The following is a 25930-nucleotide window of genomic DNA, read 5'->3' as shown; positions in this document are numbered from 1 at the left end:
TTACACACAGTTTCAAACCCTAACGAAACTTTTTATTGCTGACAATCAAGCAAATTGATGAAAAGGAAAAGGTTGATCGGTTTATGCAGTTCCGCTATTAAGTAGGACTGCCACATCTGGCTTGACTTATGAATTCACCACTTCTTTTGTACAAACTGTTTTCGCGACAGACCTTGCAGACAATATTCACATATGCCACTGATTGTAGAAGCAAAATTGTATCGTTGTGTAACTCGCTTCACTGGATAACATCATAAACATTGATCTGTGTGAAAACTAAACTGCAGGGCGAAATTCGTTAGAGATACAGGTAACGTCTGAGTGCAAGTATGAGTGAGGTATATTAAATATATGTGGAATATGTGACGTGCTTATGTGGGCAAGGCCAAAGAATCTCGTCCTGAATCCATGGATCGATTTCAATCAAACTTGGTACATATATTACTAACTGGAAACATGTGGGGGGCAAGAACCAGTAACACAGAACTAGGGTAGGCGTGATAACATGGAGAAACAATGTGAGGTAGACGAGATGGACTGAGGGGATGGCGGTATCAGATGGGCAGAGAGGGGCAGGGGAAGATGGGAAGAGAGTGGGGGTGGAGGAAGTGGCCAGAGAGATGAAGATTTACGGAGAGAGGGAGAAGGAGGAGGTAATAGAATTGGGGTAAATACATACCCAGGCAACGTTAGGTACTCAGTATTTTATGTATTTAAGGAGTAGTAGCTTGAGATAAGAGTTATACTTCTTCACTATCTGCTTCAGAGAGCTGCTGTGTACAGCCTATGGCAGGGTCGTTATCAGGGCGATGACTGTAAGTAAGGTGCGAAGAACAGTGAGAAATTTAGAACGGACTGTGGACTATCGATAAACACTGTATCACTCGAGAAAACGTAAGCTTAAGTGCCAGCCCTGATTGGAAACCACTTCTGGAGTCAGTAATTGACGATGGAGTGAACAGTTATATCTCAAGATAAAAACCAGTTAGCCGCATCGCGCCAAAGGCAGTGCGTAGTCAATGTGGCAGCCAAACAAATCTAACAGCGATGCTTACAGAGTATTAACCTTTCTCTCCGCCACAACAGGTTTCTAGGGCCACTACTTACGACTGTACGGACTGCGGCTGTGTACATGCTGATAAAACGTGGAAGGCACTTATTGAATGGAAAGGATGACATCGTGGAGCTCCGTGACAGATGGCAAACTGTGCGTTTTCTGCGACAGACTATCGCGATGCCTCCGAAAGCAGGTGCCCAGATTCGAATTTCAGGTTTGCCACTTTGAAGTTATCACTGATGAGAAGGTAATTCGTGCTCACAATACTGCACACCTACATAAAATGTTCACTGAAGTTTAACAGTATTTAAAATACTGACTCGCTGATATTTAATGCTGGTGTAAGTTGGCCTCGAATCTGAATTACGCGCTTCGCTTGTCGCGAGTTTTTAAATTAACTTAGAATCTATGTCAAACGCCATAAAAATGATCTTATCGTGGCCGTGTCCTCTTCTCACCAGTGCTCCAGGGATAGCGTCTATGACTAGTAATCAAGTCGACCCGATTGCTTGTTTCGAATCTCGTCACTGCTAAAATTTTGAATAAAAATCATCAGCAATTACAGCTCAATATTTCCAGTGTAAGAAGTCACCACGGTCTGCCAACGGCTTTGTCAAAATTGCCGGAGAAGCGAGCAGATGTTCAGGGCACACTGCTGTTCCTGCGCTGTGCATTTCCCCTAAAAGACCAAGAATCAGCAATGATCAACAGCATGAGGATGCTGAAAGCAATTGAAACCACCACATTAAAGACATGATTTGCTCCCACAGGACGTATGTCGGCTAACTGGAAGGTATCTTTATAGTATCTCCAATGGCAAAAGATTCCGGATTAGTACTCTCTGTTAGGTAACTGCCAAGGGGGAGGTGACTACGAGAAAAACGTGGGAAAGTAACGAAAGGCTGACGTTCTACGGGTCAGGGCATGAAGTATCAAATGTTTGAACCTGATAGGTAAGCTAGAAAATATGAAAATGCAAGGGATCAATCTAGATGTAGTAGTGATCAGTGAGGTGAAATAGAAAGGAAAGACGACCAGGTTTCCTGGTCGGATGAGCATAGGGTGTGTTACTGTAAACAGTTCAGTGACAGGGATGTTCAGATCAGAATCGATAGCAAACGAACACCGACAACGATGGTTCAAGTATACAAGCAGACGACGGAACCAGGAGAGTACGAGGACACTGAAGGTGTTATTCAGTACATAGAGGAGAAATGAGAACCTAATAGTCATAGGGGATTAGCGGCAGAGCGGCGAGCTAGAAATAGCTAGGGCCAGGAGATAAGGGAAAATTCCAGTTAGATTACATCACGGTCAGACAGAGATTCAGAGATCAGATATTAGAATGCAAGGCGCATCCTGGAGCAGATACAGACTCAGATCACAATTTAATAAAGATGCAGAGTAGGCTGCAGATTTTAGAGTCCAGTCAGGAAGAATCAACGGGCAAATAAGTGGGATATGGAGATTGTAAGGAATCAAGAGATACTAGTTCGCTGAGGCTATAGACACAGATATAATGAATTCCCCAGCTGGCAACTGAGTTTAAGAGGGATGAGTTTCTCTCTAAAAAGGCAGTAACAGTAGTTGGAAAGACATTGTATGAAGAAGGTAACTGCGAAGAAACCGTGGGTAACAGGAGAAATACTGTGCTTGATCACCGAAATGAAGTACAATAATGCTCAAGGGAATTCAGGAATACAGAAACGTAAGTCACTTAGGACTGAAATAAACAGAAAGTGCAGGGAAGTGAAGGGGGGTTGACTACATCAAAACAATATACAGGAATATCTTAAAGCCAGTCGCTGCCTGGCCGTATAAAACGAAAATGGAAGACATGGAACAGTAAATTATTTTCTGTTTTAGGGGTAAAGAAATTCTTTTGCTTTTTAAATGTTACCTATGTTGCCTTCTGGCAAACACAGTCCAATTAGAAGATTACGAATAGCTATCCCAAATTGTCTGAAATGCCATGCTTTAAGGGAGTCCTTTTAAAATTATCCTCTGCTAATCCTTTGGAGTCTTTTCTCCAGCCGAAAACAATGACTTCTGACATGTACATTGTTACATCTTTAAACAGAACCGCTCAAGGTAGAAATGGTAGTAGCTGACGAGTTTGTGTGTATAATGTCGCCAGTAAATAATATTGTTTGACTGTGTGTATCTCTGTCGACTTGTGATCGTTTTGTGAATGGAACTAATGTGTATGAAACCGTAACAACAGTGATGCTTTACATTTGTGGAACGAGATACAATTCTCCGAGTAGCGAACCAAGGATATTCGAACGTACATAACCCTATCAAGGGGGAGAAATAATTTTGCTGAAGAGTTTAGTGTTACTGAACTTTAGCGTTTGTTGCGTGTATTCAGACATAAAACGCGTCGTAGCTGGCCAACGTCATCAGAGAAATAAAGAAAGAAAAATCTGTGGAGACAGTGGTCCACAGATCATGTCAACATTTGTGCAAAACGCACACATTGTGTATGGGAATCAGGTTGGTGACATAACCATTTTCACTTGGCTCTTCGATAAATCGAATTAGTTATCTCAACAGCATAGAATAGAGAGTGGCAGAGACGATGTTTAGCAACCTGCTGCTGCTGAAACTTTAAAGTGAAATTCTACTGTGTAGCAAATATTTTACACATGTAAACGCAACTTTCGAAATGCCCACCATTTCTCTTCTAGCTGGTAGCATTGAAGGCTCACGACTGTCGTCTGTTCTCTTTGTGGTTAGTAGTGGAGCGCTTGAGAATCGAACACCGTGTAGTCATAGTGAAAACTTTTCACATGGGTAGTGAATGTTGTGCACAGACCATTTGCAAACTTCGTGGAACGTTTGGTCAACTTAATGCTCCAGGTAAGAACACTGTGATGAGAATTATTGCTAAATTTGAGGACATTGTTTCGGCTGTGGACAAATTCTCGAGGCTTTTTCGTATTAGTCGTTTGCGGGAAACACCTCCATCGTGAGTGGTGATGTGACGTGACTAAGTCCTGTGAAATCTATTCTCCTACATTAACCAGCAAGCAACGATTTTTGAAAGATGATCTGCGTCGTTCGGCCTACACAACTATGGACTTGACTGCCTGTGAGACTCCTCGCAACGCTAAAGAATTTGCCACCAAGATCTTATCAAATGACATTAAGTGACGGCATTATGTGGTGACGTTCAAATCTCTTGTGTACGCCAACAAACCATGATCACTTCCAGAGCTCAACGCCGAGATTAAGCTTGTTATTTCAGAATTAGAGGCACAAGAGTGTCGAAAAATTACGGATAATTTCATCGAAATAATTAGTGTGCCTGCAAACTCAAAGGCCATTTGAGTAATATATTTCGCACATACCCACAGGTAGCATTCAATGTAACAATATGTAATTCACTTAATTTCATCAATACGTATGTATGTTGTTATGCACGCTAACGTTGCGTTCTTTGTGGGAGACACTTTACATTAAGCTCAGTGGACAGCTACGTACCTGTGTGGCCAGGTAGCCAGAGAGGGAGTTCTTGAAGAGCGACATGACCACGTCCACCGCCGAGGGGGCGTTGATGTAGTGGATCGCCAGCGTCCTCAGGGGGTACGCCTCCTGCAACATTCGGATCACCACTGTTGGCCGTTTTCTGTACGACCGTCACTGCAACCATCTGTTATGCAGCTATAGGTGTGTAATGTAACGCCACCAATCATGTTTTTTACTTATAGACTACTTGTTTAATTGGTGATTTTTCCATGAGACGAACTGAATCGTCTCAGACTGTAATATTATCGATTGCTCTTTAATCACCTGTTTGCTATTCAACAGTTACTTTCAGGATGAAAATTAAATTTGGTAAGACAGTATGTACAACAAAAATGGCTCTGAGCACTATGGGACTTAACATCTACGGTCATCAGTCCCCTAGAACTTAGAACTACTTAAACCTAACTAACCAAAGGACATCACACAACACCCAGTCATCACGAGGCAGAGAAAATCCCTGACCTCGCCGGGAATCTAACCCGGGCGCGGGAAGCGAGAACGCTACCGCACGACCACGAGCTGCGCACCAGTATGTACAGTTTGACACTTCTCGAATTCCATAAATCATAAATAGTCTTTTCAGAGAGTGAAATACAGTAACTAGACAGTATTAAATTCTTGGGGCTTGGCATACCACAACCTTCATTAAAAATCGCATGAAGCGCCTTAGTTCAGCTACATTTGCGGTATGCACGATTACTGTTGCAGACGACTTAATAAATGGATTATTCTCTTTCTTTACAATTACTAAGGGGTTAAGGAATCTATTTGGGAGGGAGGGGAGGGCACTTACCTTACAGGAATATTTTCAGGACTATAGTTCAATGGCCTCTTCAAAAAGATTTTGTAGTCTGAAACCTGTGTCACAATACAGATTAATTTTTTAACCTGTCTTGCTAGTATCTGTACTTCTCACCTCTCAAATAACCGTGTAAAGCATGAACATAATAGATAAAAAACCATTGAAGGCTTGGCTACACGTTAGTGAACTTAAAGAAATTCACCGACTCCAGATATTGATGGTTCCAGTTATGCACGTATCGATCTATGTAATTCTGTATACATGGAGTGCAGAGCGGTCTGCAAGATGGCACTAATGAGATGCCGAAATTGGTTGTCTAAATAAAACAGCTTCTGAAAATATACGGCTGTTTGTAAATGTTTCTTTGGCAAATGTCTGACCAACCACTGGCCGTATCCACTTTATTTTATACTTAGTGTTAGCTTTTTAATGAACACTGTTTCATAATTTCGTTACTTTATTGTATTGCACATAATTGTACATTCTTGACTTCGTTCCACAACTAATAATTCGCTCTCTTGGTACACACGGAATAAAATGTAATACACTGAACATTTATGTGCTACGCATTTATGACACACGTGAGATTTTAGCAGTTAAGATGCACATGGCATTGCAACTAATAACAGACCTAATGAATCAGCATTCAGATATTGCTTTTACTATTTAAGCAGGCCAAGAGATTAATAAGAAAAACAGTTAACAACGAAAACAATACTAGACGAGTCAAACAGAGCCATTGACTATTTCAAGATTGAGTTTCAAAAGAATGGTTGGTGTTTGAGTAAAAGAAACACAAGAGGAACTCGCAAAATAACTTTCTGTAAAATTGTGAAGCACGACATTTTTCCAAACCAAAACAATACTACAACTGTTATGCATCACAAAGAAACAGGCAGACAATATACTAAGTTATAGCTTTGGCATACTTCCATTCGTAAGTTCCAAAGTAATCACCAAAATTAGCAACGCAAAGTACCTTAAAGCCTAGCAAGAAATTTGTAAGATTTTGAGCGTCAGTTTTCTGTTTGTTTTGACGCGGCCCGCCACGAATTCCTCTTCTGTACGTAACAGCACCTGCTACCTATGTCCTCAATTATTTGATAGAGGTATTCCTCTACATATTTTACCCTCTACAAAAAAAAGTTACACTCCGGATCAATCACTAAATTACAAGTAACTTTTGCTTGTGATTTACTCAGTTTTAGGAAGGCTCTGACTCACTTACAAAGACCCTGAGAAATGAGGTTTTTCTCCAACTTATGCTGGTTTAGTTAAGATATATATATAACTTTCTTTAGACTTCATGAGAATAATGATAGTTTCAGAAGTGGGGGGGGGGGGGGTTAGTCAAGCTAGGCAATTCCACATAAATTTAAAATATACTCAGAAGCCCAAGGGGATTTTTCAAATCCATAAATTTGGAAAGGAAGAGGGGTGTGAGACCCTGCTAAGCCCACAGGACAGGACAGGTAGTTTAACTTGTGAAAAAGGGCCAAAATAATCAGCTGTCAGTTACACTCTAACTAAAACTTTTATGTGATCAAACATTACAAGAGCCAAGAAAAATTTAAAAAACACAGCTTTAATTTTGGAACTTCATTAGTGGCTGAAAGCCAATAACTTAAACCTCAACTCAAATCAGAAATTGAAAAGGCAAAGCCTTATCTTAAAACAGGTCCTTAATTAGGCTGTAGGCCCAAAGAACCTGACACTTTAAGAGCAAACAACTTAAACACAAAATCGGCTGAAGGCCCAACACTTAAGACTCAATAACATTAGAAATGCCAAAGGCTTTACGTAAAAACTGTTCTTAAATTAGGCTGAAGGCCCAGTCCATCTGACACCTTAAGGAAAAAAACCTTAATCTAAAAATTTGGTAGAAACCATACAAATACAAAGGGCGAGAACAGACAGACAGAAAGCGAGAACAGACAGACAGACAGACAGAAAGCGAGAACAGACAGACAGACAGACAGAAAGCGAGAACAGACAGACAGACAGACAGAAAGCGAGAACAGACAGACAGACAGACAGAAAGCGAGAACAGACAGACAGACAGACAGAAAGCGAGAACAGACAGACAGACAGACAGAAAGCGAGAACAGACAGACAGACAGACAGAAAGCGAGAACAGACAGACAGACAGACAGACAGAAAGCGAGAACAGACAGACAGACAGACAGACAGAAAGCGAGAACAGACAGACAGACAGACAGACAGAAAGCGAGAACAGACAGACAGACAGACAGACAGAAAGCGAGAACAGACAGACAGACAGACAGACAGAAAGCGAGAACAGACAGACAGACAGACAGACAGAAAGCGAGAACAGACAGACAGACAGACAGACAGAAAGCGAGAACAGACAGACAGACAGACAGACAGAAAGCGAGAACAGACAGACAGACAGACAGACAGAAAGCGAGAACAGACAGACAGACAGACAGACAGAAAGCGAGAACAGACAGACAGACAGACAGACAGAAAGCGAGAACAGACAGACAGACAGACAGACAGAAAGCGAGAACAGACAGACAGACAGACAGACAGAAATCGAGAACAGACAGACAGACAGACAGACAGAAATCGAGAACAGACAGACAGACAGACAGACAGAAAGCGAGAACAGACAGACAGACAGACAGACAGAAAGCGAGAACAGACAGACAGACAGACAGACAGAAAGCGAGAACAGACAGACAGACAGACAGACAGAAAGCGAGAACAGACAGACAGACAGACAGACAGAAAGCGAGAACAGACAGACAGACAGACAGAAAGCGAGAACAGACAGACAGACAGACAGACAGAAAGCGAGAACAGACAGACAGACAGACAGACAGAAAGCGAGAACAGACAGACAGACAGACAGAAAGCGAGAACAGACAGACAGACAGACAGAAAGCGAGAACAGACAGACAGACAGAAAGCGAGAACAGACAGACAGACAGAAAGCGAGAACAGACAGACAGACAGAAAGCGAGAACAGACAGACAGACAGAAAGCGAGAACAGACAGACAGACAGAAAGCGAGAACAGACAGACAGAAAGCGAGAACAGACAGACAGAAAGCGAGAACAGACAGACAGAAAGCGAGAACAGACAGACAGAAAGCGAGAACAGACAGACAGAAAGCGAGAACAGACAGACAGAAAGCGAGAACAGACAGACAGAAAGCGAGAACAAACAGACAGAAAGCGAGAACAAACAGACAGAAAGCGAGAACAAACAGACAGAAAGCGAGAACAAACAGACAGAAAGCGAGAACAAACAGACAGAAAGCGAGAACAAACAGACAGAAAGCGAGAACAAACAGACAGAAAGCGAGAACAAACAGACAGAAAGCGAGAACAAACAGACAGAAAGCGAGAACAAACAGACAGAAAGCGAGAACAAACAGACAGAAAGCGAGAACAAACAGACAGAAAGCGAGAACAAACAGACAGAAAGCGAGAACAAACAGACAGAAAGCGAGAACAAACAGGAATAGGCAGTACACCCGAGGGTGCTCAGGAGTTTGGAGGGTCGACCTGGAATTCAAACATCGACGCTCGCTCAGGTGAGACAGGCAGTCGGTCCAATCACTGTCGATCCAACGACAACCCAACCGACAGTCAGTCAACGGACCCACCAGGAGAATAACTCCGCTCTACCCGACCAGCACACAACAGAGTCCAATCTAACAACATAGAAGGTATTGCTCCCAGAACCAATTGTTCAGTGAACTGTCAAACTACACACCATGCTGGACAGTAACGGCCACAAGGCAGAAGATTACGCTGGTGCACTTCAATTCAAATAACTAAGTACAGTTAAACTCCACTAGAGGGTGGCTAAAATTTGCCAACTTGGAAACACACGTTGTTGCTCGCGGGAACATCTTATTAACAGCCGACAACGCATTCGAAACGGCATAATGTGAACAGTTGTGGCTTGCTGGTAGGTTAAGTCAAAACTCAACTTTCATGTCCAGGATCGGCAAGCCACGAACCTCGTAGAAATAGGAGCAGCACCACACTCAGACACCGCATAGAGGCTGCCAGCAGGCCCGGCCAAACTACGTGCCGTTGAGATTTCCTCGCTGCTCCACACCAACCGACGAGGGCAAAGATAGTCCAAGGTGCTAATACTTACACACACAGCTGCTGCCATCCGCAGGAAGAGAGGATAACAGCATAATCGCGATAACTACAGGAGACTATACATACAACAGCAACCAAGGTTGAATCCAACACAGCATGAGCCAGCCACGGCTGAAGGGGATGTGTGTGCTTATGGAGCATATGCGACCAGCCAATGATCTTCTGTCGACAGACTGTTTGCCTCTAGAGCCAATTTAATTCAGTAACGAAAGGTATACCGCAAGGTGCAGTTTAGAAATAACGTTTGGAAAGTAATTGCACAAACAACAACATAGTGTGTAGCAAACCCACCCAACAGAAAATTGTTCAGATTAAATACAAAATCTTAGAAGCAGGTTATCAATAATTTATAGCAGTTTAAGGCAATGATTGGGTGGACAGAAATTAAGATAATCTCAATTTCTCTAAAGAGAGTCAGATCTGTCCGGCTTTTTCTTATGAATCTGGTGTAAAAGAGATGATGGAAACAAAATACTTAAATCCCACAGCTACAGATGCATTAGAAGAAATATTAAAATTAAACTGAACTCCTCCCACAAGATGAAGGTCCAAATCTGCCGACCGGCCGCCGTGTCATCCTCAGCTCACAGGCGTCACTGGATGTGGATTGGAGGGGCATGTGGTCAGCACACCGCTGTCCCAGCCGTATGAAAGTTTCCGAGACCGGAGCCGCTACACACTGGATGGTCACCTATCCAAGTGCTTGCCCTGCCCGACAGTGCTTAACTTTAGTCATGTGACGGCAACCGGTGTTACCATTGCGCCAAGACCGTTGGCGGAAGAAATATCAAGAAAACAAAAAAAACCGAAAGGTCTCCAGGTGAACAGGAATTTCTCCTGGAATACAGAGGAATGCTGCTGCAATACCTGCATATCATAAATATATTGTGGCGTGGGAACAGCATAACTGAGTAGTGATTACAGCAAATACAGTATTAGACTTTAAGAAAGGAGACATATCCAGCACCAAAAATTACAGGGGAATAAGTATCTTGAACACAGGATTCGAATTACACGCTAAGATACTAATGCTCGATCCAACCCGTGGCAGAGGCAAAGTGATCAAGTTCAAAAAGATTTTAGAGAAGGAAGATCTAGCACTGGTAATACACACGAAGAAGTAGGATATTGGAGAAGTGGAGAGAATATGATCTTCCGACGTGTACTGCTTTCGTCGAGTTTCAGAAAGTGTTCAACGAGCTAGATAGGAAGACACTAAAGCAAATTTTACGAAGACATGGATATCCTAAATATTTTTCCATCAGCAGTAAAGAGCCTGAATTTGAATACACAGGTAATTCTACAAAATGGAAGATAACAGCGCTAATTAATTACAAATCAAGTAAAAAGACAAGGACGTAGTCTTTCTCCGACACTGTAAAATGTCTTTAGACGACACCACTCGTATGAAGCAAGGTACACTTCCAACACAACGCATTAAACTATGATAAAGTTAATTTTTTTATACGCTGTCATCTGCTGACGGCCAGCCGCTTATAGGTGAGACAGAAGATGGATTGCAAAGAGAATTACGTAAGTCAGAGCTGTGCTCAGCTCAATATAATCTTTTCATTAAAGAAACACAGGTGATCGCTTATTACGAAAAAGCAACCAACACTGCCGGCAAAAAGTAGTATACCCTTTTGGAGATTTCCAGTTCACACAAGATTTACTATTTCAACAGTGAACTAGGACTACATGAAATGATTACACTGACAGATGAATTGCACAACCGGTTTGACGATACCAGGTATCGACCCATGCTGAAACACCGATATTAGTACGTGGTGTAGCCTACACGTTTGGCAGTGCAAAAGGTGACACTGGCATGGTTCAGACGGCGAATACTGTCCTGGGATACGTTATGCCATACCTGCTTTAACTGTTCACGTAATTGTGCAATATTTGTCGGACGAGTCACTTCTTGTCACATCCTATCCCACAAGTGCTCGATGGGCGCCAGGTCCGGAGATCGTGCTGGCCAGGGAAATTTCTGCACGTCTTCCAGAAGACGTCGAGTTTCAGGTGTAGTTTGTGGACGAGCTTTATCCTGCTGGAACTACACATCACGTTCCTGTTGCAAGAACGGAAGAGGAACGGGTCTAACAACATTCTGAACATCCCGAGCGCAGCGCAGGTTAGCGACCCCTACACGAACACCAAAAGAGCACGAAAGTTGTGGCTTACCGCACCCCAGACCATAAGGCCTGGAGTGGGGCCACTCTTTTGGATGAATGCACTCTACGAAACAGAATTCCCCAGGTCTACGTCGTATGCGCAATGGGCTCTCACCTGAATGCAGCGGGAATCTGCTTTCATCGCTGAAGACCAAGTGACCAAAGTGATCCTCTGACGGCACCAGTCCAGCCGTGCACACCGATGCTGTGGCGTGAGTGGAATACAGGCTAGGGGTGTGAGCAACAGTTCGTGTTGGCACGTCTGGAAACTCAAACCCTCTTATCTGTGCCGTGATATCTGTACGATCGGCTACTACTGCCGTTACAATAAGACGATTCTGGCGTGCGTTTTATGATACGTGGACGTCCAGAACCTGGTCTGCAGGTGTGAAAATATTCACGTGACCACTGATACCAGCATTGTTGCACAACCGATGCAGCACCTCCAACTTTTGAGACATTCTCGCCACCCGGAAGGCCACAATTTCACTCCTTTCAAACTCGCTCAGTTTACAGTAAGAAGCACAAGTGCGTCTCCGTGGCACGATAGCGTGTTCGCTTTACACCATGCCTTCTGGCTGAGAGCGTTCCCTATTAAAGCTTAGACATAGATTGCGCTTTGGTAGGTATACACTTTTAGCGGACGACGTTGAAACTGTCATCAGTACATGTGCGGTCCCTCGGGCGGTATATCCCGTTATCAGATCAAAATCTACACATTTCCAGGTGTACTAAATAATTCCGGCAGTGTATCATATCTTTCGACAACAACAGAGACATACGTACTGCATAAATTCCAAATGGTATGTAGCACCATAAGGACACTAAAACGAAACCCAGAAATAGTGTTCAGGTTCTATAATGTAATATCTCTCCCTGTGCTACAACAAAAGGAAAACGAGGATAATGGAATATACGCAAATTAAGTCGGGTGATGCTGAAGGAATCACATTAGGAAATGACACACTTAAAGTAGTAAAGGGGTTTTGCTATTTGGGGAAAAATAACTGAAGATGGTTGAAGTAGAGAAGATATAAAATTTAGACTGTCAATGGCAAGGAAAGCGTTTCTGAAGAAGAGAAATTTGTTGTTATCCAGTATAAATTAAGAGTATCAGGAAGTCGTTTCTGAAAGTATTTGTGTGGAATGTAGCCATGTATGGAAGTGAAACATGGACGATAAATAGTTTGGACAAGAAGAGAATAGAAGCTTTCAAAATGTTGTGATACAGAAGAATGCTGAAGATTACATGGGTAGATCACATAACTAATGAGGAGGTATTGAATAAAATTGGAGAGAGGAGAAATTTGTGGCACAACTTGACAAGAAGGGACCGGTTGGTAGGACATGTTCAGAGGCATCAAGGGATCACCAGTTTAGTATTGGAGGGCAGTGTGGAAGGTAAAAATCGTAGAGAGAGACCAAGAGATGAATGCACTAAGCAGATTCAGAAGGATGTAGGCTGCAGTAAGTACTGGGAGATGAAGAGGCTTGCACAGGATCGAGTAGCATGGAGAGCTGCATCAAACCAGTCTCAAGACTGAAGACCACAGCAACAGTGCTATTTTATGGAAGTGAGTCACCGATGATATGAGAGAGAGAGAGAGAGAGAGAGAGAGAGAGAGAGAGAGAGAGAGAGAGAGAGAGATCTAACGAAGAGCGCCGCGTTCCGTTACGGGATCGTTTAGCTGGCGATAGAGCTTTACGGAGGTGCTAAACAAACTCCACTGGCAGACGGTACAAGAGGGGCTTTGTGCATCAAGGAGATATTTACTCTTGTAATTTCGCGACAGCACTTTTCAGTAGGAGTCAGACAAATATTACTTCTCCACTCCACAACATCTAGCGTATTGACAATGACTAGAAAATTCGAGCAATTAGAGCAAAAAGAAAGGCTTCCCGACTATCATTCTTCCCACGCACTATTCACAAGTGGAACAGGGCTGGAGGGATCAGATAGTGGTACCGAAAGTTCCCTTCGTCACACCGAATTTGTTCGCTTGCGAAGTATGATGTAGATAGACGTAGATTTCAAGCTGACTGCAGAAAGATTCTGTTGTCTCTAGCGTACATTGCAGGTAAGGACCACGAAGATAAGATACAAGAAATTAAGACTCATACGTAGGCATACAGACAGTTTTTTTTTTCTTTTGCTATTTGCGAGTGGAAAGGGAAATGAAATGTAATCTTTCGATTAATCCCCCTTCTCAATGGGGTCCAATTTCACCCATGTGTGTTTTTTAATTTAACTTATATACGAACGTAAGTCGTCAATTTAAAATTTGTTATGTTGAATTATTGTACACTCCTTGTGGCTAGGTATTACCTGGAGGCCGACTCCATTTAGAGGGAAGACTCGTTCGCCTGGCTGCTGCTGTGTCTATGTTGATAGCAGCTCGGCGGGTTTTTGTTTAAGACACGTTCGCGACTATCTCCCAAACGGGTTCTCTGCTGCCTCGTGTTCGCTGAAATGTCTTTGCTTCTGTTCTCGTATACTTCAACGAGTGTCGCATTTCGCTATTACCTATGATACAGTCTGTAAAAACCGTTTCCATGCAGCGTCTGATGTTAACACGCCGAATTCACTCAGCATAAGAGACGATGCTACATATGTAACTATTTCTACACAGACACTCCGCAAGTTGTCACACGATGCATGGCGGAAGGTACCTTGTGCTACTACCAGTCATCCCTTTCCTTTTTCACCTTCATATGGAGCTAGGCAAAAGCGACAAACCATTTTGCACGTAGGGTATCCGTAGCTGCTGAAGGTCTGATGCTGAAGATTCCGCTATCAACTGGTAACACGTTATTCGAATTTCAAGGAAAGAAAACACCTACAGCCGTTCTTGTTATGTCATTTATTATGTAGCTACTAATTTCGCCGCATCAGGACACTATGTTCAGGCCTTACTTAATCCTGAAGGGGCTGCCACGGTTCATACATCCGAAGCATCAGTGGCTGGTTTACGCAGACCATCTGTAACTGTGATGTCTCTCCATCAACTGCCAGAAGTTGATGGTTGGAGAAACGGAATCACAGAGAGAGTCTACGTAAACCAGTTGTGTTGGCCACTGATGATCGTGATGACATCTTTAGCATCAACTAAGGCCTGAAGATGGTGCTCTGAAGCGCCGAAACAGGTATCTACACAATATATTACGTAGCAATAACAGCTGGAGGTGTTTCATTTTCTTACAATAGCGAATGGCCATAGTCCCCCAGACCTCCAGTCAAAAGCATGAACATACAAAAACTGTGTTCTAATTGTCCACACTAACGGTTTCACGTCTTACAAGCGCATCTTCAGATGCAAACTACACATTTAAGAACCGAAATGTAATTATAAACTGTATTGCAAATTTATGCTATTTTAGACTATTTGAAAGCTTATAGTTACAAAAGTAATTACGTTAATCCCTAATAGATGAATCCAACTCCCTTTATCTCATTCTGAGTATAAGTTAAAAAACTGGACGAGCGAAGGGTGACTGAGAAGGTCGTCTAGGCAATATTCTGTAATAATGTTGCCCGGTAGATTGAACCGATACACTGGTTGTTCCTTGCATGTGCAAGTATCTTGAGAAAACTAAGCACTCCTAAGGCGAACACTGATTTTCAAGATGTACGTAATAAGGGTAGCTAACGCTGGAAATAGTGCAAGACTGTAAGCACAAAGATGAAGCTAGGCATGCTGCCTTCATATTTATCTTAGACCCGATACAGAAGGCGCAGCTTGTGTACGTAGGTCGTGCCTTCACAGGCTACCAGGAAACACTGACTGCCCAGGTAAATAGTAACTACCACGTGGACGCTGTGTAAGACACAATCAGCGCCGGACCACTCCATTGCAATATACTCTTAGTTAACCGTACAACCACTCAAAGTTTGTCAAAATATTATGAAGCTTGAAGGCCAACTAACTATTCAGCGTGTTCTATGTACTATCTTTCATGTATCTACAATTTTTTTCCCACTGCCTCCAATAGACTCAAAACCTGGCCCTTTTCTTTTGTTTGAAAGTATTAAAAGATTTTCAGCAAGGTTTGCTACACTATGTACACCTTCCATTAGCTTCAGGGTTAATGCAGATTTCGAATGATAAATTAAGAAGCTTCTGGAACCATGGCCCACCTTCTCAATTATTATTCGCAGGTCTAGATTTTTAAATTTTGATAATATTCTCAGACCGGCAATACCTTGACTGAGAACGCTGGGAACTTTTGGGATTAATGTAATAAGTTTTTTGAGTGTAAGTCTCCAAATAATCTTTATATAATAGCACATATTTTCAGTGCAGTTCGTAATTACATTATGGTTATGAAATATCTAGATTGAACATGAATATGGGGCTGTAAGCCGCGAAACCGGTAATGTGCTTAATTAAAAACAATTGTATCAGTCTCAGCGGTCCTTACGCGAACAGTATCTTTCTGCAGTCAGCCTAAAATGCCGGTTTTTCATATTTTTCCTCAGTAACGTTCTTGCGAAAGGAACGTCGTTGTTCCGCCCAGAAATGCACTGAGATCACGGAGTATTTTCAGCAGTTCTATGTGTGTTTATCAAACCTGCCGCTGACAGGTCTTTCAGTACGTCTCTGAATTTCACAGTTCTAGGCGAGCTTGTGGAGGTCAGTAACACTTCAGCAATAATGAAGAGAAAAAAATCACACCAGTATTCTGTAGGTGATATCCTTTATAAATTTACACTTTTCTAGAATTGTCGCAAGAAACCGAAGAGGATCATTCGCCTTCTCTACTACTGGCGTGTGCGCCTTTCATCTCATGCCTTATTGCGACGTTTCTCCTAAGTATTTAATCGACATGACTGTATAAAGTAGCACGACACTGATCTGTATCCGAACATTACAGGAGTGTGTTTTCCAAGTCACCTGCAGTAATTCTTTTTACAATAGCAGCACGCTGCCATCCACCACACGAAACAGAAGTTCGACATAAGTTATCCTGTATGCTGCGGGCTACAGGCTATAGTCACGCAACGTCTCTTTCCTGTATACTAAGAGCGGGAAAACCCATTCATCGTTGGAAACTAAGCTCACTGGTGATGGTTCCTTCTGTAAACCTTTCGTCTTTACTCGTTCGCCGTCCGTTATTATGTAACTGTGCATGCTGCATGGATTTCAGATAAATTTCCAGAAAAAAACATCAAACACAGCCAAGTATTACTTCCGCATGATAAATTCATTCGTAATTTTGTCGGCACGTCGCTTACTTCGATTTCCTCATGTAAATGTGTTCTCTGAAAGCGTCAAATTAGTGAAGTGATGCGACGGGCCAGTGACCGCAACTCACGCAGAGGTCAAAGCAGGGATGAATGGAACTACGGATTACGTAACCTGTTCACGAAGCACCGCGGACTAACTGTCGTCATTCGCTTTCCGGAGCAGCTCTTAGTCGAACACGTACACTGGCTTGGATTTACGTTCGTTTACAGGTAATTTTACATGTAACTGTGCGGGCATGAATAGCAATAAACAACTGAAAATAGACTATTATCTGTGAAAGTAGATTAGATTTACTGTCATTGCAATTGATCCGTAGTGAGGTGGTCTTCCAGGATGTAGAACATGTCAGAAAAACAACAATACGTAACAAATGTTTACAACTCAAATGAATAAGCCACTGTACCGTTCCACAGGTCCCAAGTGGAATGATTGTCATTTTTTAATGAACACTATATGAAAGGATCATTTTTACAAATACTAATGCACTGTATTTAAAATAAAAGTTGTTTTATTTATAAGGTAGTAAACGTGTAATACAACTACTATAATACTTATTTAAAAAGAACATATTACTGCACTGAAATTGTGCAGAAGTTAGATTGTACTACACACAAATCAGTTGGTTCTACTGAGAAATTCATCAATGGAGTAGAAGGAGTTGGCCACCAATAAATTCTTTAGGCTTCTCTTAAACTGAATTTCATTGGTATGTACGAAAGTTTTTGAATTAACTGTGAACTCTCTTCTGGAAGAAGCATTTCATGGAGTATTTTCCGTGTTCCAAGGAGATTTACCATGCAAGGTGAATGATGGTAACCATTTGCGTGTTGGAAAAAAAAAATATGTTCAGTGACAAAGTTTAATTCAAACTTGAACAGAATGCAATTTATTCTATTTGCATTTTCCTTACCACTATGTATCTCAACAGCCGAAGTACCGTATTTAGAGTTCATAATTCTTTGGAATATATATATATATATATATGATTGTTTTAAAACATGTGGTATTCCAAATCTGAAGAATCATTTATAGTTCCTGTCCCCCGTTATGTCACCTTAATCTTTCGTAATCACGAATTTAAACAGTCACTGGGCTGAATCGTGAAGCAGAAACAGCAGATGAAATACTTAAGTAGGGGTCGACCGAATCAAAAAATTTGCACTAATGGAATTGAACTGCTCGTTTATAGTAAAGTAAGAGTACCTTTAAACAAGTTAATTTCAGTTACAAGTTGTTTAAGACGGTTTCTTCACATCTGCACGTAAATGAAGATGCTGTCAACTCTATGTTGTTTCTAGAGTGAAGTTGTAAATTATCCGGATAGGAAAGGCGTTAAGATTGTGGAACGCTACAATAAATCAAAAAATGAAAGAAAATTGTATATACACTTCAGGTTGTGTCTCAGTACCCTCTTAAGGCTCCAGGACAAGAAAAGGAGTCTTTATCGAAGAATAAGAATGTATAAAAGAAATTTGCAACACACGCTTAGTAGGATTATAGGTTCTATTATTGAAGTTAATGCAACAATACAGTATTAATAATAAAGTTTGAAGTAATGACGTTTTGCGTTGGTATAGTACTTCTGAACAGTGTATTTCGAGGTAAAAGGCAAACACTATTTTTCATCGTAAGAACAAGCACAAATCAAATAAATGAAAAAATCTATGATGAAGTTGCCCAGTAGTGATGACGTGTTGTACAGTTGATTAGAACGACTGAGAAGGAAATTTTGTTAGTTGCATGAGAAAGTGAATATTAGATACAACTTGCTTTTTATACAAGTTACACAACTATAAACAGGTTGAAGAGAAACATGCAAGGAGTGGTTACCCGAAAACGAACGAGACCAAGGTGGGAACGAGGAACGAGACCGACTGACTGAACTAGACTGAGCACGTTCCAAGTAAACAGTGAACGACCGTTCCGGAAACGAGACCGGCCGCGAGCAAACTGGACGATGAACGACCATTCTGGGAGCGAAACGGGCTACGATCGAAGTGAACTGTGACGGACCCTTCCTTAGAGATCATGCCCTGGTGCTTCAGTCCACTTCAGTGAACCATTCCGTTGGACCCATTCATCTGCAAACGACCCAGCCCTATATCCTACAGGGTCATCAACAAACGACCTCGGAATGCAACTAACTATCCGACAGATCGTTTATGTATATAAAAGAACAGTGTGGTGCTACCGCATTTGTCTGGAGCGCTGCTGATGATATCCTTGTACCTCACAAACACCTGCCGTTCACGACAACGTACTTTGGCTTATTAAGACGTTAAGGGGGGGACGAAGTTTCATGGCGGCAGCAGCAAACAGTGGACTCACCTGCAGGATGGTCATGATCTTGGAGACGAAGGCGGGCGTCATCTGGAGCACGTGGCCCATGTTGGCGCCGTCCAGGTCGAGCAGGATGACGTTGCCGCAGATGATGGCCGCCGGGTCGTCGCGCAGCATGAGGTCGCCCGCCATGAAGTTCAGCTTGAAGACCCTCTCCACGGGGATGGTGGTCGGGTCGGCGGCGCCCAGCCGCAGCACGAACACCCGGCTGCCCTGCTCGTCCGGCTCCGGCAGCTCCAGCAGCACCCTACGGACCAGCAGGGATACCAACATCGCACAGTGGAGATAATACCAACACTATACACAACCATTCTTAATACACCACTGGCCATTAAAATTGCCACACGAAGAACAAATACAGATGATAAACGGGTCTTCATGGGACAAATATATTACACTAGAACTGACCTGTGATTACATTTTCACGCATTTGGGTTCATAGATCCTGAGAAATCAGTACCCAGAACAACAACCTTTGGCCGTAATAAAGGCCTTGATACGCCTGGGCATTGACTAAAACAGAGCTTGGATGGCGTGTACAGGTACAGCTGCCCATGCAGCTTCAACACTACCACAGTGACTGGCGTATTGTGTCGAGGCAGTTGCTCGGCCACCATTGACCAGACGTTTTCAATTGGTGAGAGATCTGGAAAAAGTGCTGGCCAGGGCAACAGTCTAACATTTTCTGTATCCAGAAAGACCCGTACGGCACCTGAAATATGCGGTCGGGCATTATCCTGCTCAAATGTAGGGTTTTGCAGGGCTCGAATGAAGGGTAGAGCCACGGGTCGTAACACATCTGAAATGTAACATCCACGGTTCAAAGTGCTGTCAATGCGAAGAAAAGGTTACCGAGACGTGTAACCAATGGCACCCCATACCATCACGCCGGGTGATACGCCAGTATGGCGATGACGAATACACGCTTCCAATGCGCGTTCACCAGGATGTGGCCAAATACGGATGCGAAAATCATGATACTGTAAACATAACCTGGATTCATCCGAAAAAAATGATGTTTTGCCAGTCCTGCATCCAGGTTCGTCGTTGAGTACACCATCGCAGGCGCTCCTGTCTGTTATGCAGCGTCAAGGGTAACCGGAGCCGTGATCTCCGAGCTGATAGTGCATACTGCTGCAAACGTCGCCTAACTGTTCGTGCAGATGGTTGTTGCCTTGCAAGCGTCCCCAGCTGTTGGCTCAGGTATCGAGTCGTGCCTGCACGATCCGTTACAGCCATGCGGATGGCTTGCCTGTCATCTCGACTACTAGTGATACGAGGCCGTTGGGATCCAGCACGGCGTTCCGTATTACCCTCCTGAACGCACCGATTCCATATTCTAACAGTCATTGGATATCGACCAACGCGAGCAGCAATGTCGCGATACGATAAACAGCAATCGCGATAGGCTACAATCCGACCTTCATCAAAGTCGGAAACGTGATGGTACGCATTTCTCCTCCTTACACGAGGCATCACAGAAACTGCTGTTTGTGTATGAGAAATCTGTTGAAAATCTTCCTCGTATCAGCACGTATGTGTCGCCACCGGCACCAACCCTGTGTGAATGCTCTGGAAAGCTAATCATTTGCGTATCACAGCATCATCTTCCTGTTGGTTAAATTTCGCGTCTGTGACACGTTATCTTCGTGGTGTAGCAATTTTAGTGGCCAGTAGTGTACTTCTGATATGAGTGTGGTATAGCTAAGGGTAATGTCTCACCACCAGAGGGGCTAAACCTTCAGCAGTGTACCATCCACAAATCGCTCTAAGGTAGGTAGAGGTGCATATGGGACACAAACTATCTACTGATGAGATAGAAGACAGATGGTTGCCGAGCTGGAAGACATTGGTGATCCAGTTATGGTGTCCCAGTTTCACCATTTAACTAGAGCAGAACGTGTGGACAAACTTGTATTAACGTAAACCATCACTGGCAAGTGTCAAGAGACGCACACTAAGAGCGAGCTTAAAACCAACTTGCGTAGCGATCGCACAGTCTCAGGTCTAGACAGCTCGCCTAAAGAGCTCGCCCACACCTGAAGACCACGTTCAGGAATATATATTCAGCACAGCAGATAAACTGTCAGTTAAAAACCAAGTATCACGGATTGAATGAAAAGGAGAAAGACACGGCAAAATCTTTAGTTGTTCTTACTTTTGTGGTCAACACTTCGTTTAAAATACCAAGAATCCTCTACACATTTCTGGTAAGATTTTCCGTCCAACGTCCAAGATTGCAACTTTTTTGGGATCAGTGGGGACCGAACCGCACAGGGTGGACTGCTGTGGCCTGTTGTGAACCACTGAGGGCTACGGCAGGAACAAGCATTCCCGTCGCTTGTAGGTCCCCGGTGTAATACCTGTATACAACACGATGCAACCCAAGAAATGCTGCTACCGGGTGGGCTGAGATAATTTACGTTCTCCCTGGGCAGGTGTGCTACCACAGGTTGAAAGGGAATCGTAGGGAATATGTTGGTTTCCTATCCCTGAGTATTTCACACATAGTTAAAATGAAGTTCCTGAACGCAGATTCTGAACGAGGGGATCTAACGTCTTTTGTAAAGGCTAAGTGCACTTCCGGACAATCAACATTCCATGAGTAAAAGGCTCGTTTTGGAACAAGATTAATCTAACCCCGTAACTGAATTACGCTATTACTTAGCACAACGGATAACGGAAATTGATACGGGCGAGCCAGGGAAGGCAGCGACTCAAGTCTCTCTGTTGTGTTACACGATACTCTTCCCTTTTATTACTCCACTTTTTATGGTTCTTCTTACAACCGTGTTGTGGAGACTGTTGACGCAGTGCCATCTGCCCTATCATCCTGTGGACCTGTTCTGAGCTACCATTTGTTTCCGAGTGTGAAGTGCTTGTTCTTAAATTACAGATTTGTAACAAGTAACAAAGTTGATTGATCATTTCCGGCAAGAAGGAAGTACTTTGGCGCGTAATTAAGGTATCTGGTGTACCGAACTTTAATAACCAATCATTTACCATTGTGCTCACGATTGATTTTGAATAGTGTAACATTACAGGACATATTGGGACATATTGAAGTATTCGATACTGTAGACTTTTAGGGGATGTTGATACAGATACGCAAAATGTAAAGGGAAACTTTGGTGATGTTTAAATATTGTACTGTGTCAATATTAGGACATTTTGCACAGAAAGAACAAAAATAGAATTAATGTAAATATGTATTAGTAACCTATTTTCATTCAATTTTTTAATTATATTTCATTTTGTAAAAGAAAGACTCACTGTTTGCTGTAGCTCTGATTAATTGTATAAATTATCAGTTTTGAGCTTAATTATTTCGTATAATATGGACAAGATACTTTTAAAAACTCACCAGCTAAAGAGAAAGTCTGTAAATGAACGTTAAATGCACACTTCTGGAACTTTCTATGGAGAAATTCTATATTATGATCGCAAAAATAAGAAAACTTGTGAAAACTGTTTCATAACCTAATTTCGAAAGACGATTTGTATCAAGAAATATTGCTAAAAAGATTTATTTACGTTTTGAAACACGATTTAAATCATTTTACATGTAAATAGTTGTTCTAAATCACTCAAGAAATATCCAGAATCAAATGTCAAGATATTTCTGGAAACATCGGTACAAATCTGGTGAAGGTTATCCAGAAGCTGGTAGAAAAATGTTATAAAATCTATTTGGAAATTATGCTTGTAAGAATTTATATGTGCTGATCCTTTTACTTGCTTTAAACTGTGCTAAAGTTCTGTAATGTCTGATTTGGTTTTAAGTCGTGAATTGCTATCGTATTGTGAACAAAGCATTGTCAAAGACTCTCATTGTTTGGAAGGATATTAGTACACCTAGGAGTAGTCAGTTGCCAGTTCGGATATGCAGTGCGGTTAGCTTTGAGAGTCAGTTATTGAGTCTGTGAAGTCTCTCAGTTCTGTTTGTAAATAAACGTCTGTAATGAAGAATTACTTCTTGTCGTCAATATGAACTCTAAGACCTTTTGCACGAAGCAGACACCTCCTAATGCAACGTTTTAATTTGGTTGAGGAAGCTGGGATCGCTATAAGTGCAAACAAATTCAAGTGGAACGTTTTAATTTGGTGTTGAGGAGCTGAAATGTTATAATAGTTATCTCTACCAAATGTGAGATGTGATTTGTTGTCGCTAACTCAAAGAGTCCTTGCTTGTGTTTGTGCTAAAGTACCGAAGACGCCCAAACTGGTGGTGTCCAAGAATTCGAACACACAGATGAAGTAATTCAGCTCGTCGTGCGCATGGTAGACAGTTCTTTACGTGAATAAGATTTTCACTCTGCAGCGGAGTGTGCGCTGATATGAAACTTCCTGGCAGATTAAAACTGTGTGCCCGACCGAGACTCGAACTCGGCACCTTTGCCTTTCGCGGGCAAGTGCTCTAACTTCTTTACGTAATGATCTACACCCTGCTTATGTGCCAACCACCAATATTATTCAGCTACAAGTCGTTCTTTTATTCTACTAGAAGATGGCATTGTGCCTACTGTAATACCTTATTTCGCGTTGGAGCTGCTACCATGAAACGTAATCCGAGTTCTGTCACTTGAATACTACAATGTGGCTGCGTTACCTGAAAATCAAATCCATTGATTTTTAACGCCCAACGTGTTAACCTGCTCGAAGGGTCTTTTAGTCCTAAGAGCCACTTCAAAGCTGCATATTCCGTAATGATCATTAATTTTCTCCCATGCATACAACACTAAACGTTATTCCACATATGCTGCTCAGAACGGCCTTTGCGAAGTGGTTATTTTCCTGCACAATCCAGTTGCTGTGAGTGGTGGACACGTGGATCTTCTGCTCCATTCTCTTTCTGCCTTATAGAGCCGAGCCCATAATTACTCTCATCGCACGACAGCACAGATTGCTTCTCATAATCCGGGAAAACTAATACATGTTCATTTGTTAAAAATTCCTTTGACTGACTGAATGCCTCCTCCTACTCTACTGACCAATTAAATTTCACTCTTTTCTTCATAAGATGCGTGCCTGGTTACGGAGACTTGCCTGAAGCCCTGGCCACAGCCGTGTATCAGAACTCTATAATGTGGGCAGCCACAGCACTTTAATGCATGGTTAACTGAACTCTAATAGAACCACAAACAGCTGATGATTTAATCATTAACAGCTGTTTGCGGTTTTATTCAAGGTCAGTTTACCAGGGAATTATACACTATCCAGCCACTGTGTGACCACTTGTCAAACCCAGAATAATCATCTTTTGCAGTGCAGACCACAGAGAGGAGCAGGGAGTCAGTGAGGTTCTAGACGGTGCCAACAAGAATGTGGAGCCATACACACTCCAGTGCTGTAGCCAATTATGCTCGTTTTCTCGGTTGATGATCCATGGCGTGAACAGCCAGATCGAGGTAGTCCCATAGATTCTCGACTGGGTTTACATTCGAGGAGTTTGATGGCTAGGTGAGTAAGGTGAACATATCCCGGTGTTCCTAGGACCACGCACGTTGACTGCGAGCTGTGTGACTGATTCTATTGTTCTGCTAGTAGATGCCATCAAGCCGAGCAAAAACAAATTGCATGTTAGGATTGCCAACAATAGAGACACTTGTGTTGATGCGTTGTCTTCCAGAATGAAGACATTATCCAAGTAATGCCACAAGATTGCCCAGACTATGACGCTCGCTACTCTGTTCTGTATACTTCCGACCATCAGGGTATTCGCCTTCAGATGTTTCACGCCGTACACACCAGCGGCCATATGTCATCTAAAAATGCCACTTGTCGCCACTCAGTGGACATCTGGCTTCGGTACTGCCGAGCAGATCCCAACTTTCGTCACCGATTGACAGCAATCAGCATGGGTGTACGAACCAGGTGTCTTCTAAGGGGGGGCATAAGCAGTAAAATTCGCTGAACGGTCGTTGAGTTGACACTGTTAGTAGCTCCTTAGTTTATCTGGGCTGCCAGTAGCTCAACAGTTTCAAGTCTGTTCGTCTGTGCACGCCTAGGCCGCTGTCTTTCGCCTCTGTCCTCTGTGACACGTGGTGGATCACAGTTGCCTTGGTGCCAGTTTTGGATAGCGCCTTTTCGCCATGAACGGTACACGATGGCACGCCGACAGTTTACAAAGTTTGCCTTTTTGGAAATGCTTACATTCTTGATCCGAACGCTAATGATGATGCCTTTTTGGAGTTCAGATAAATCGCCCTGTTTCTTTAGATATAAGATTTGCTATATTTGGAAGTATGTGGCATCATATATTGTATAATTATTTGAAGATAAGACCAGACAAACGTTTGTAATGTTTTATATAACTGTAGCTCTTCCAGAACTTCATTATGGGAGTGAATTCTGGGTGCCTGCAAAAAGAACATCAGAAACAAAATTTCTGAAAAGAACGGAAGGCTACTCCACTACAGACCACACACAAAACGAAATAGTCCAGCAACAACTGAAAGGGGGGGGGGGGGGCAGTTGAAAGAGATGGTTGGTTGGTTTGTGGGATTAAGGGGTCGAGACTGCTACAGTCATTGGTCCCTTTTTCCTGAACTTGGAAACATCCATATAGAATATAAACGAACAACGGAAAAGACGACAGACGACATATGACACGAAAGACACACAGAAACCAG

General features: G+C 42.6%; 1 protein-coding gene across 1 annotated transcript in view; it reads right to left on the bottom strand.

Annotated features, from left to right (window-relative positions):
• The window catches only part of LOC126284069 (alpha-tocopherol transfer protein-like), a 131575-nt gene that overhangs the window by 68686 nt on the left and 36959 nt on the right, over positions 1-25930 (bottom strand). Inside the window, exons 4-5 of the mRNA XM_049982698.1 lie at positions 19287-19545; positions 4544-4654 (exon numbers count right to left, since the gene is read on the bottom strand). Coding sequence (XP_049838655.1) covers positions 4544-4654; positions 19287-19545 — 370 coding nt within the window. The remainder of the gene's footprint in view (positions 1-4543; positions 4655-19286; positions 19546-25930) is intronic.

The sequence above is a fragment of the Schistocerca gregaria genome, chromosome 8 (assembly GCF_023897955.1).
Source record: "Schistocerca gregaria isolate iqSchGreg1 chromosome 8, iqSchGreg1.2, whole genome shotgun sequence".
NCBI lineage: Eukaryota > Metazoa > Arthropoda > Insecta > Orthoptera > Acrididae > Schistocerca > Schistocerca gregaria.
This window is presented reverse-complemented; position numbering and strand designations above follow the sequence as displayed.